General features: G+C 40.5%; 1 protein-coding gene across 2 annotated transcripts; it reads left to right on the top strand.

Moving 5' to 3' along the window:
- The first annotated feature begins 206 nt into the window (after positions 1-206).
- On the top strand, positions 207-9,589 carry nap1l4a (nucleosome assembly protein 1-like 4a). Of its 2 annotated transcripts, none has more exons than XM_029153803.3 (14): positions 207-324; positions 1,815-1,851; positions 1,953-2,025; positions 2,672-2,816; positions 3,989-4,075; positions 4,379-4,513; positions 4,605-4,676; positions 4,772-4,911; positions 5,120-5,265; positions 6,653-6,669; positions 6,763-6,882; positions 7,071-7,106; positions 7,205-7,258; positions 7,992-9,589. In XM_029153803.3, the coding sequence occupies exons 2-14, from the start codon at positions 1,836-1,838 to the stop codon at positions 8,028-8,030; spliced, it is 1,080 nt and encodes a 359-aa protein (XP_029009636.1). In that variant the 5' UTR covers positions 207-324; positions 1,815-1,835; the 3' UTR covers positions 8,031-9,589. The 2 variants fall into 2 exon arrangements, with proteins under 2 accessions (XP_029009636.1, XP_029009637.1); XM_029153804.3 differs by lacking the exon at positions 7,992-9,589 and adding an exon at positions 7,659-7,694.
- Positions 9,590-11,471: the final 1,882 nt, after the last annotated feature.

Genomic DNA, 11,471 nt, shown 5'->3' on the forward strand with positions numbered 1-11,471 from the left:
TTTCTTTTTAAACAGAGCAAAACATATATACAAACGAAGACGACGTATTATAAATGTATTATCATATATGCAATATGTTAAACCATGATTTATTTTCACATCTGTGTATAAGAATAGATTCTGTCGTTCTAAAAGTAAATTAATCTCATTTGATATGTTTGATACATCTGAAAGAACCAGGCAGGATGAACGCAGCAACAGGCCCTCGTTCAATGACTGTCGAATCAGAATCCAGGATGCTGAAGCGCGTGTGGTGCCTGCGCGTGGGGGTAGAAGCGCAGACGCGTGAGCGAAGCGGCTAGCGACAATTCTGCTCAGCTAGAGGTAAGAGGAGCTGGAACGGCGCAATTATTTCATTAATACCAACATCTGTTATCTTGTTATGATATTAACCGTTAACGTAGCGAGTCATCTTATTTATTGGAGACACTGCTGGTCAACTGTCCTCCCGACATTTTGCTTTGACTTTGGTGATTTTATGAAGCCGCGAGCTAACTGGAGCTATGTGGTTAGCTTAACAGTGCGGCTAGGAATAGCTACCAGTTGTAGCCCTAGCGACTCGTTATAGAGATATAACGGAGAAGTGTCGTATACTGGTTTAGCCCTCTGGCACCATGTGACGTTCCAGTTACTGTGTACTTTTAGGGGAGGGGTTATTTCAAGGTATTCACCTTCGTTTTTGCTGTTAGCTAAAGCATTGTTCCCTGCACGTTGGCTCATAGTTTCCTGCTAACTGGCTAGTCCGGTTAGCCGCTGTCACATCTTTGGCACCGCCCATACGGACTGTTATTGGTATTCACTCATTGTATGCCGATAACGACGTGTTAGTCAATTCAACCCTGGTCATCTGTTAATGTCGGGGGTAACGACACTCGTATGTACTCGTTATAAAAGCAGAACTGCTAACTTTGATTGTCGCCTTTTAGCTCAGCTGTCGTTAGCACGCCAGTGCGTCATCGGCCTGCGCTTGCTCAACACAAGTGTTGCTGTTGATCAGTTAATCGGATACATATCTCAGTTTTTGGACGGCTGCAAAAGTTGGTCTCTGCAAACCTGACCAAGTCAGTAACTGATTGCAGCCCTTTTAGATGACAGAGTTACACCAGTTACTCCAACATAGCACATCTATATGCGCAATCTCGAGAAGATTTGCTGTGTGTCACAGCACAATCTCAAGAGCATGAATGAGATAGCAGTAGAGATGGACAGGGCCATAACAACAGTCCTTCAGTATCTAATGGTTGGTGATGGGTTGTTACAGAGAAACAGTCGAGTCTCAGGACCAATCTCTGAGCCGGGACTTGCCATGGTGTAAGTTATGCTACCAGGAACATCGTCAGGCTTGACGAGTGTGGTGGTCGGTCAAAACTCTGGATAGACAAATTTATGTCGTAGCCTGCAATACACTGGTTGACCACCTAATCTAAAACTTGCTTTGTGTTGCATGAGATCTACCGGTCGATTGTGATCAACTTATTTGTTACCCTGCAGAAAGAGCTTACTAATGCCCTGATCTGGGAGGAGGTAACATTATGAGTTGCCACAAATAAATACACACAACTTAGATAAGTGATTATTTTAGTAAGTTTTAGTAAGACCATATCAATTTTATGTAATGTTGTTCTGAGCAAAATATACATTGTACTTTTGTGATGATTTTGCAGCCTATATCTCAGATCTACATTTGAGACTTGCAATTTGTGCAATTTAATAATGAAAAATCATCATCTATAAAATCTACCTTATTTAAATGTAAACTTTAGCGTTTTGTTGTCTCTATCAGAAGTCTAATGCGCTTGATTCTGTTCTAACAGAGGAAGGAGCTGTCACCGATAATGGATGCAAATAAAGGTGATTTTTTATGTAATGTTTATTTAGCATTAACTTCATACTGAAAACGTTTTGAGAATAGAGAGAAGCATCTACGTTAATGTTGTGTATTGGTTTGGCAGGTAAAGGGGATCACATGATGCAAAATCCTGGTGGGCAAATGGACAGACCTGTCAACTTTCACATTTTGGAAAGGTCAGTACACAGCAATTATACTGCATTCAAGTGTTGAAAGAAAAAAATAAAAGGCTGTCATTGTTATGATGTGCAGCTTGGAGTGGCGGCTGAGTGTTGTTGTTGCTTATTCATGAAAACGGTGTGACAGATTTTGAATCTTGCTTAAACAGAAAAGATTTGTGTGTAGTTAGCTTTAGCTAAGCGTTCATACTTATAGATTTTTTGGGCACTTTAACAAGAACTGCCCAGTTAATGAGGTCTTGTCATTATGTTGAACTCTGTTAATGAAGTTATCTATTACTACTAATAATAGCAATAACTGTGCAGGGTATTATACAATTCCATATTACAAACATAAAACTAATGTAGTTAAAATACTATAGGCTTTCGCTAATTGATGACATTGGATAATACTGTATCTAAATACGGCAATGTCTGCATTACAAAAATATAAATATAGTTATTTAGGATTATGTAGGATTAAATAATTTGTATCACTGTACACACCATAGTATAACAAAGGACACAAAAACAAAATGACCTTTGGATCTCACTTAATCTCGAAGATGTTACATTGATGTTCCCTAGATTGAGAACACTGATTATAATATTGCATTATCTGGTTTAAACTGACATTGGTTTTCACGGTTCTTTTCTCTCATAGCATGCTTCCCAAAGCAGTGAAGAGGCGAGTGCATGCCTTGAAGAGGCTACAGGTGCAGTGTGCTAACATAGAGGCCAAATTCTATGAGGAAGTCCATGAGCTTGAGAGGAAGTATGCTGCTCTGTACCAGCCTATGTTTGACAAGGTACAGCATTGTGACTTAGTGCTAGCTTTACTTGAGTACACCCTTGTGTGTTAATAAAAATAAATAATTAAAAGCCATGTGATCAGAGCAACTCTCAGTATTAGGCAAATACAAACTTGGATCATGAACATCTATCGATTATCATTATCCTAAACACTATAATAAGGGTTGACGGTGTGTTGCACCCCTTGATCCCCTCTGACACCAGAGAAGGAGTGGGGAACACTCTGGACAGGTCACCAGTGCATCATTACAGCACTTAAAATATTCTGCTACAGCGTAGAGTTTATGGTCAACATTGCGACTCCAAAGTGGCAGGCTCAGAGGGGCCTGTAGTGTTTCGTTTTTTGTGTTTCTCTGAGGATTACATGCTCTGACCTTGCAGTTAATGCACTGGGACATTCACTCTTGAAAAAGTTGGCAGCTGTCACTTGTGAATATTCTTCCTCACTGTAGAATGTTGAACTCAAATTCCAGTCTGACAAGCAGCAACAAGTGCTTTTCTAATACAGTTGCTTAATTTTCTTGGCATCTGAATGTTCTGAAACCAGCAAAACGTTCTGCTTATACAAAGCTCTGCAAACCTGCTGATAGTCACTTAATCTAGAGATGATGATTAGCAGCCCCTCACTGACCTTAGTCCTATAGAAGCAGTAATGGGGAACTTGGTATTATCCACATGCTTTATTTGTCTTTTCTTGTCATTTGTTCTGTTTCTATTTTTGGTAAATAATGGCACATTGCAAAAGGTTGTTGTCAGTTGTATTTAGTTGTTCATCAGACGGTTTATTGAGAAATCAGACACACTTCCTTTGTTTTTGCTAATAGTTGATGGCTTGTCTTTTTGGTCTGACCTTAGGTCAGTGAAGTCACATTCTTGGTGCTAAATTGAAAACTGCCACAACGAGTAGTCAACTTTGTCAGTGAAGTCTATTTCCAGAACCAGTGACAAGAACTTAGCCACACTGAAGACTGGCAGCTGTAATCCTGGTGCACCTGTTTGTACTGTGTGTGCTGTGTGTATGTGTGTCCATGTCTCTGTAATGGTTGTTTTAATTTTTCTAGCTAAAAATATTTTTTATTTGGGATCAGACATATACATATTTATTTTATATTCTTAATGGTTTTCCCTGCCTGGCACATAAATGATATTGAACTTATTCTTCGTGTAGAGACGAGATATTGTCACAGGAACTGTGGAACCCACAGACGAAGAGTGTGAGTGGCACAGTGACAGAGAAGAGGAGGAGGAGTTGGCTGTAAGTCAATATTTGGTTTCAGTGTCAATCTGTGTTAACTAGTGTTAAGCTGATACTATTATTTACATTGACCACAGTAAAATAAGACACAGATTCGACCCACAATGGATGCCTGATTCTCCTAAATACTACCAAGCTGATGTGAAATTAAAGTCTACAACTTTAAATGTATTTTTGATAAAAGTCATTTCATATCATTGCCCTGTCAGCAGGGCTTACTGTTGTTGAAATTAAAATGTAGAAGAATTAGATCTATGTATTCTGATCTGAACTGTTACTGATCAGTGTGTGTTGTGTATGTAGGAAGGGATAAAGGAAAAAGCTTCTATTGAGGATGCAAAGAAAGAAGTTGTCAAACCAGAGGAAGATCCAAAAGGCATCCCTGACTTCTGGCTCACTATATTTAAGAGTGTGGACATGCTCAGTGACATGCTACAGGTACACTACACGGATTCATGTCTTTGTATGATATATATAATCACTTTTTACTGCACTTAAAGTTCTGTTTTTACTGTTCTGTTCACATCAGGAACATGATGAGCCCATCCTAAAGCACCTGAAAGATATTCAGGTCAAGTTTTCTGAACCAGGACAGCAGATGGTCAGTGTGAGCACACGGCTTAATAATAAACTTGTATCACTTGTATAAACTAAACAGGTTTATCTTGCTGTCGTATTTTGTTGTCTATTTCTTAGAGTTTCACATTGGAGTTTCACTTTGAGCCTAATGGTTATTTCAACAACGCAGTCCTCACTAAAGTCTACAAGATGAAGTCAGAGCCTGAGACTTCAGATCCTTTCTCATTTGAGGGGCCAGAGATTATTGACTGTGAAGGGTGAGGGCCAAAACACGCACACAAGTTTGATAAACTGTAGCAAACAAAAGGTGGATATTGTGTAGTTTGTAAACTGTTCTGTCTATATTAATGTCTCTTGACTGTACATCCCGCACATCAGCCTTTTCTTGGCACGTCTAACTTGAAACTTTTTGCTTTCTGCTGCTTCTCATTGTCGTTTTTCTTTCTCCATACTGCCTCTCTCTAGCTGTCAGATAGATTGGCACAAGGGCAAGGATGTGACGGTGAAAACTATTAAGAAGAAGCAGAAGCACAAAGGCCGTGGCACTGTTCGCACTGTTACCAAACAGGTTCCCAACGATTCCTTCTTCAATTTCTTCAACCCTATCAAAGGTGAGCACACACACAATCTGGTGGAAATGATTCATTTCATTTATTTTTTCTGACTGATTTTCTGACAACAGAGGTCAACTGCAAACTCAAGTTTTCTGTGTTCAGTGTTAGAGACGGAGAAGCAGAGATTAAGGTGTATTCATAAAGTTATGTGCTTTGAGATGACAGTGCTGGATATGCACATAAATTCCACAACTAATTATAAAGCAAGTTTGAACAATTTATCAGACAGTTGTTACACAAACAGAAGTCAAAGCTGCGGAAAAGTTCTCCTCACAGTTGATATTTCTGCTTCCTTTCTACTAAAAGATTATGTAAAAAAAACAAAAAACAAGACTGACTTAGTTGATGAGTGCAAAGTCTGTTCTCAGCAGCAACAACAGATGGTGCAATAGGCAGTTTATTTAGAGGCTTTTTTTAATGCCGGGGTCTCAGTATTCATTGTAACCCTTGAGCTACTAAGGTGCCTCATTACATGTCCTATTAAAACATTGGACGACTGTAAATGAAGGAGAAAGACGCACAAACAACCATTCAACAGGTTCTTAATTAGGAGGGAGTGTGGTCATACGTTGTCATGTGGGTCACACTTAGCATTGGTCACTGCATTAATCTAAGTTCAACAGAAGGAGGTGCCAGAGCTCCAACCCCGTACAAGACAATGAGCTGCTCCCCCACAGTGTGTAGATGAAACAGACAACAAGTCTGTTGCTCACTGGAGACTTTGAACTTAATCTAATCTTCAAAAAAATGTATAATGGATTAGGACAGACCAGAGTTTATAATAAATGGCATCTGGTCCACTCACACCTTCATTTAATGACTATATCATCTTTCCTGTATAGTCACCTCACCTTTCAGACATGCCCGGACTTATTCGGGCTTTGACCTGATCACTCATTGGCTACGCTTCATCTCACTGGTTTAGTCATAGCCCCTTTGAATGACTGGTGTATATAAATAGCTCTCTGTCAAGTGTTCAGGTGTGCAGCTCCAGGGCTGGGATGTCCTTTTATTCATTTTGTTATATAAACGTGCAAGTCGCAACCATGTGATCTACCGGCTGTTAAATCCCGGGTCATGTGAATAAAAAACATCTGTGGATAGTTGCAGATAATTTTATGGCATAATTTGGTAGTAATTTCATTGTGCCACAGTTCAGGACTATACAAGTTAGACTAAAGAGATGTGGTCATAAGCAGCCTAACTGACAATTCGAGCTTTAAGGTGGAGTGAACTGCTTATTCTAGTTCTAATTCATATAAAACGGCTGCCATGACACATGGCTTAATAGGTAATTACCTTAATGTGTGGATTAAAATCTCATTATAAACCAGTGTGTTTAGATGCTCATTATTTAAATTTGTTTGTTTGTTTCCCAATGCAGCCTCAGATGGAGAGATGGTGAGTAGACTATAACTTAATCCTGAAACAAATAAGCACGTGCGCTGTCGTCTTTAGCCGTGTTACAAATGTCTTGTTTTATTTGTCCTGCAGGATGAAGAGTCTGAGTTCACCCTAGCCACAGACTTTGAGATTGGTCATTTCTTCCGTGAAAGAATAATTCCTAGAGCAGTGTTGTACTTCACTGGAGAGGCCCTGGAAGATGATGAGAGTGTGAGTTTTCCTTTAGGACAGACACCCACACACAGTTATACAAATTCTAAAGGTCCCAGTAGTCAAACACACAACAGGATGCTTTTGATGATTTATGGGCTAACGCTAAGCATTTTATTGCTGTTGGGTGTGTGTGTGTGTGTGTGTGTGTGTGTGTATGTTCACTCTGGATTTTATGTTGTTTGTAGTTTGAAGAGGAAGAGCTGGAAGAGGGAGATGAAGAGGTTTGTGCCATTTTAGCTCAAAACTGCATTTGATCTAATTTATCCGTGGATTCAAATGTCGTCAGCTTCTTGCGCTTTAAATTTCTATTTTGTCTCAGGAGCAGCTTGAGGAGGGCGACGACGATGAGGACGATGGAGATTGTGACCCCAAGGTCAGTTCACATAATGTCTGAGAAATATACTTACAGAATTAATATAGTGAGCCTCACGTATAGTAATGTATTTAATGACTCAGTATGGTATTATTGTTATGTTGATGGTGTTTTTTTTGTTCTTTTGGGAAAAGCTTTTGCACTAATTTGTCACACACATGGCTTGAATGATGTGCACTATTTTAAAGCAATGCAGTACCACTCTGTTTGGTTACGAAGTTTTTTTCTCTGGTGAAATCTCATTTCAACTTGTGAGTTTTTCTTTTTGGTTCAGAAATTTCTGATGCAGGATGACGCGTCATTGCAACAGTGTTTCACTGCTCGCTGTCATCTCTGAACACGACCATTAAACTTGTGCATATTGTTGTCTCTCCCTCACCTGGATTCCCCTCCATTACAGGCATAATCAAATCATTCTCACCCCATGCATTTCTAGGTAAGGGAGAAATAAGGTCAATTATTCTGGCTGTCTCTCTCTTTCACTACGTTCTTCCTTGTCCTGGTAGTTGGAGATGTTTAGGGCCATTAACTTACATCTTAGTTAGATTCAACTTATTTTCTCCTGATTCTTTTTCCTACTTGAATCTATCCATTTCCCCTGTTGTAGTCTCGTACCAGGTACTTTCACTAGCATCTGCTTTGTCTTTAGCATCCTTTAAATGCTAATAATTGGACACCAGCTTCATTAGCTTTTTGTCTTTTTTAATGTGATCTCTCTTTCTGTTCCTTACAGAAAGAACAGCCCCAGCCTGCCGAATGCAAACAGCAGTAACCATGGTGATCAAGGAAGGTGGAAACCTGCTGTCCATCAAATCAGTTCTTAGCCAATCAACAAGTCCTCCTAACGTTGCAGGCCCCACCCTTTTCTGAACTGTCATCTGAACGCAATAGAACGCAAACCAAACTGCGTTTTTTACTATGTGCATGACTTATTTTTCTGTCTTGCGCCCATCTCACTCCTTTTCATTTGACTTCATTCTAACTCGGAGCGGGAAGTGACTTGGCTCTAATTAATAAACTATGGCATCACACGTATTCTCCATTGGTACGGTGGAGTAACTTATTACTGCCAAGAAACTTAGATCATCATCATCTGGGAAACAGCCAGGAAAAGACGAAAACCCAAGTTTAATTTCCACTTAAATAAATCAGTTACTCAGGGTTTTTTTAATGCCAACAAGAAAAGTGAGAGTTTACCAGGAAACTGCTGAATAAGTTTGGCTTAATCATTCACTGGGTTTGCTGAACAGTTTTCTTATGTTTTTTTTTTTTTTTTTAAGAGACATACAATGTATCATTTGAATTTTATTTTTTAAATGTTCATTGTCGTGTCATTGGACTATTTATTCTGGTGTCATGCAGCTGTATAAAGTGGTGTGTTCCGGAAACCCAGCCACAGTTATAGGGTCGTTCTATTGGCTCTTATTTGGGCTTAGCAGGTCAACAAAACATGAATACTGCCAAGTCGTGTTTTCTATGATCAAAATGCATTTCACACATCGAAAAACGGTGTCCCAAGTTTATTGGGCTTAACAAGCATTTAAACCGAGTACCTGAGAGGACATGCTTCAATGCGACAGGCATGCTTTCACAACTTGTGTGAAAAAGACACAAGATTTCAGGACACACTGTTACTAGATATCCCCGGGCTAAACATCCCACGAAGTCTGAATGTTTTCCACAGGAATGACCGATTTAAGCAGACGCTGTGGCTGATCTTCAGTCTTCTATGATTACATATAAGATATACTTCTGGTATGTATGTAGTTGTTACTAAATGTTATGGAGAGGCAGAGACGGGTCTGTATGTGAGGTGTTTCGATCAAATGTAAATTCAGTTGCCAAGAAGCCGAAATTGAAACCACAGCATCGTCTTTTTCTTAAAAATGTTTGCCAATACTCATTAACTCAGTGTAATATAATTCAGCGTTTAAGAAGTTGTTTAAGAATATATAAATATTTCCGTTACTGTCTAATGATCGCGTAGAATGTCTGTGGAAAACAAATGGAAGGAGTTGCCAATGTATTTTGTATACTGCACTTGGACTTTTAGCCATTAGGTTGGACACCTTTGGCTGGTGACCGGTCATTGATAGCAGCGATAGTGAATAATACCCACACCTCTTAAAAAATAAAAATAAAAAAACGATTGTAGATCTTATTGGATGGATCTCAGAGCCACGGTTAACATCTTCAGATCTATCACATTTGCACCGTGTGCTAGCAATGGCCTTAACTGGTTCTTATTCACAATTTGTTACTTGCGCAATATTTCTTTTCAATTTGTACAGAGTTAGGTAAAATATTCTATTAAAGTTGTGCTACATGGAATTGTGTAGTTTTGTGTCCTTTCTTTGGGCTTAGTGGGCTAAAGCTCAGCTAAGCTTCCCTTTGTGGATTGTGACCCTTTGGTGTGTGCTGTGCTTTAACCAGATTCTGATTTGAGTTCAAATGTGACATGCTAAATACTGAATTCACAATCTATGTGAGATTTGAGTGTTGAGAGGATCGCAATGGCCTCAATAATTATGAATAGAAAGTCATTTAAAGTCAGCAATACATTAATATTTTTGACCAGTAGTTTTGTAAACTTGTAAATGATCTCCGACTCTTTATGTTTTTGCTGAGTGGGCTCTTCCCCCCCCTTCCTGAGGTGAATGCACATGCTGCTGAAAGCACAATGTGACAGGATGCTGGATTAGCCACACACTGACCTTACTATTAGGCATCAGGTGACAATTAGCAAATGATTGGCATGCACTTGGAGCCAAGCACACGGTCACAGCCTCAGCATGCTGACCTTTTTTCTTTTTTTTTTTTTTGCATGGCGACTTATTAACATCATGGTTGGAAGAATGTGCTCATGGTCTGCCCATCGTCAGTGGAGACGTCCAGAATGCCTGGAATCCTGCCTTGTAGATAGAGCAAGCATGCTGGCTGCTGGGAGACCCTCGTAATGCGCTGTGGGAGATAATGAGCGAGAGCTCAAAAGTTTCCTGGAGGAGGAGAGCGGCTCTGTGTCTTAGCAACCTAGAGGTTCGTGCCAAGTGCTGAGAGACAGATGCTTTCTTATCCCGTCACCTTGTCCGGTAACACTACTGTGCGTGTTTATCTTCACCTTCATGGCAACAGAGGCGACGACGTGATTGTGTGAGAAATACGAGTCTGGATTAGGTCAAGATGATGACACAGGCAAGGTCACTGTCAACACTCTCCTATAAGTCTATGAGCAGTGAATGCTTTGGAGGCAGACTAACATCCGTCTCCAGTCTGCTACTGTAATTTAGGGGAATTTGCTCAGCAGACTTGTGAACAAGACTCTGGTCATTCTGGGGCTTAAGGACCAACTCTCTGTAACAAGGAGCCTGATTGTGTCTAAAGACTCGTGTCTGTGAAAAGGAAGTGAAGCGACAGAGTTTTGTTGGACTCGTACACGTCTGCTTAGACTTTACTCTCATGCAGAACCAACACCAGAGCATCGGAGACGACATCATCAGGAATGACATGAACTGTTATACAGTGCAGACTGCGTGATTCATAACGGTTTAAGCTTCAATTCAGACACTAATGCTGGGGATTGTTATAAGTCAATGCGGAGACTTACTAAGATATTTAAATAATTCCCTCAGCAAATAGCTTCAGGTTTTTGGACAGCTATAAAACCACATTATTACACATTTGCTTGTTAATCATCAACTTGGACAGCGGGCGGACGCTGGTGTAGCACCAGTCACACCCTGCACTCCCAGAAGAGTGGCTCACGCCAGCCAGGCTTCTGCCTCCTCTGCTGTCTGAGGCTGTGTTGAGTGTGTGTGTGTGTGTGTGTGTGTGTGTGTGTGTGTGTGTGTGTGTGTGTGTGTGTGTGTGTGTGTGTGTGTGTGTGTGTGTGTGTGTGTAGATGCATGGACCGAGAAGGTGTAACCGCATCAACAACACATATAAATCAGATGAGTTATGACATGATCTTTGTTGGGTGCTCATCTCGGAGCAGTAGCACAAAGGAGAGCATTCATCCCGACTGTCTGCCCATCCTCCTCCTCCTCCAGCTGCAGCTGCACCCACCCGTCCCACTCTTGGCCCAAAGGTGCTCTTGGCAGCTCCTTTTACGTGAGCGTGAGCCCGCATAGTGAGCGTGTGTGAACGGGTGAGTCTGTGTGGGGTCTTTTGTGTCGTCCTGTCCCAGTCGGAAGCGGCGCGGGGTTCCAAGGAAAGA

Source organism: Betta splendens, chromosome 6 (genome assembly GCF_900634795.4).
Source record: "Betta splendens chromosome 6, fBetSpl5.4, whole genome shotgun sequence".
In the NCBI taxonomy this organism is placed as follows: Eukaryota; Metazoa; Chordata; class Actinopteri; order Anabantiformes; family Osphronemidae; genus Betta; species Betta splendens.

Bases quoted from the DNA above. Each gene is read 5' to 3' on its own strand.
- nap1l4a (XM_029153803.3), top strand. The intron at 4,912-5,119 runs GTGAGGGCCAAA...GCCTCTCTCTAG, and splicing joins GAGATTATTGACTGTGAAGG to CTGTCAGATAGATTGGCACA. The intron at 6,883-7,070 runs GTGAGTTTTCCT...TGTTGTTTGTAG, and splicing joins CCCTGGAAGATGATGAGAGT to TTTGAAGAGGAAGAGCTGGA.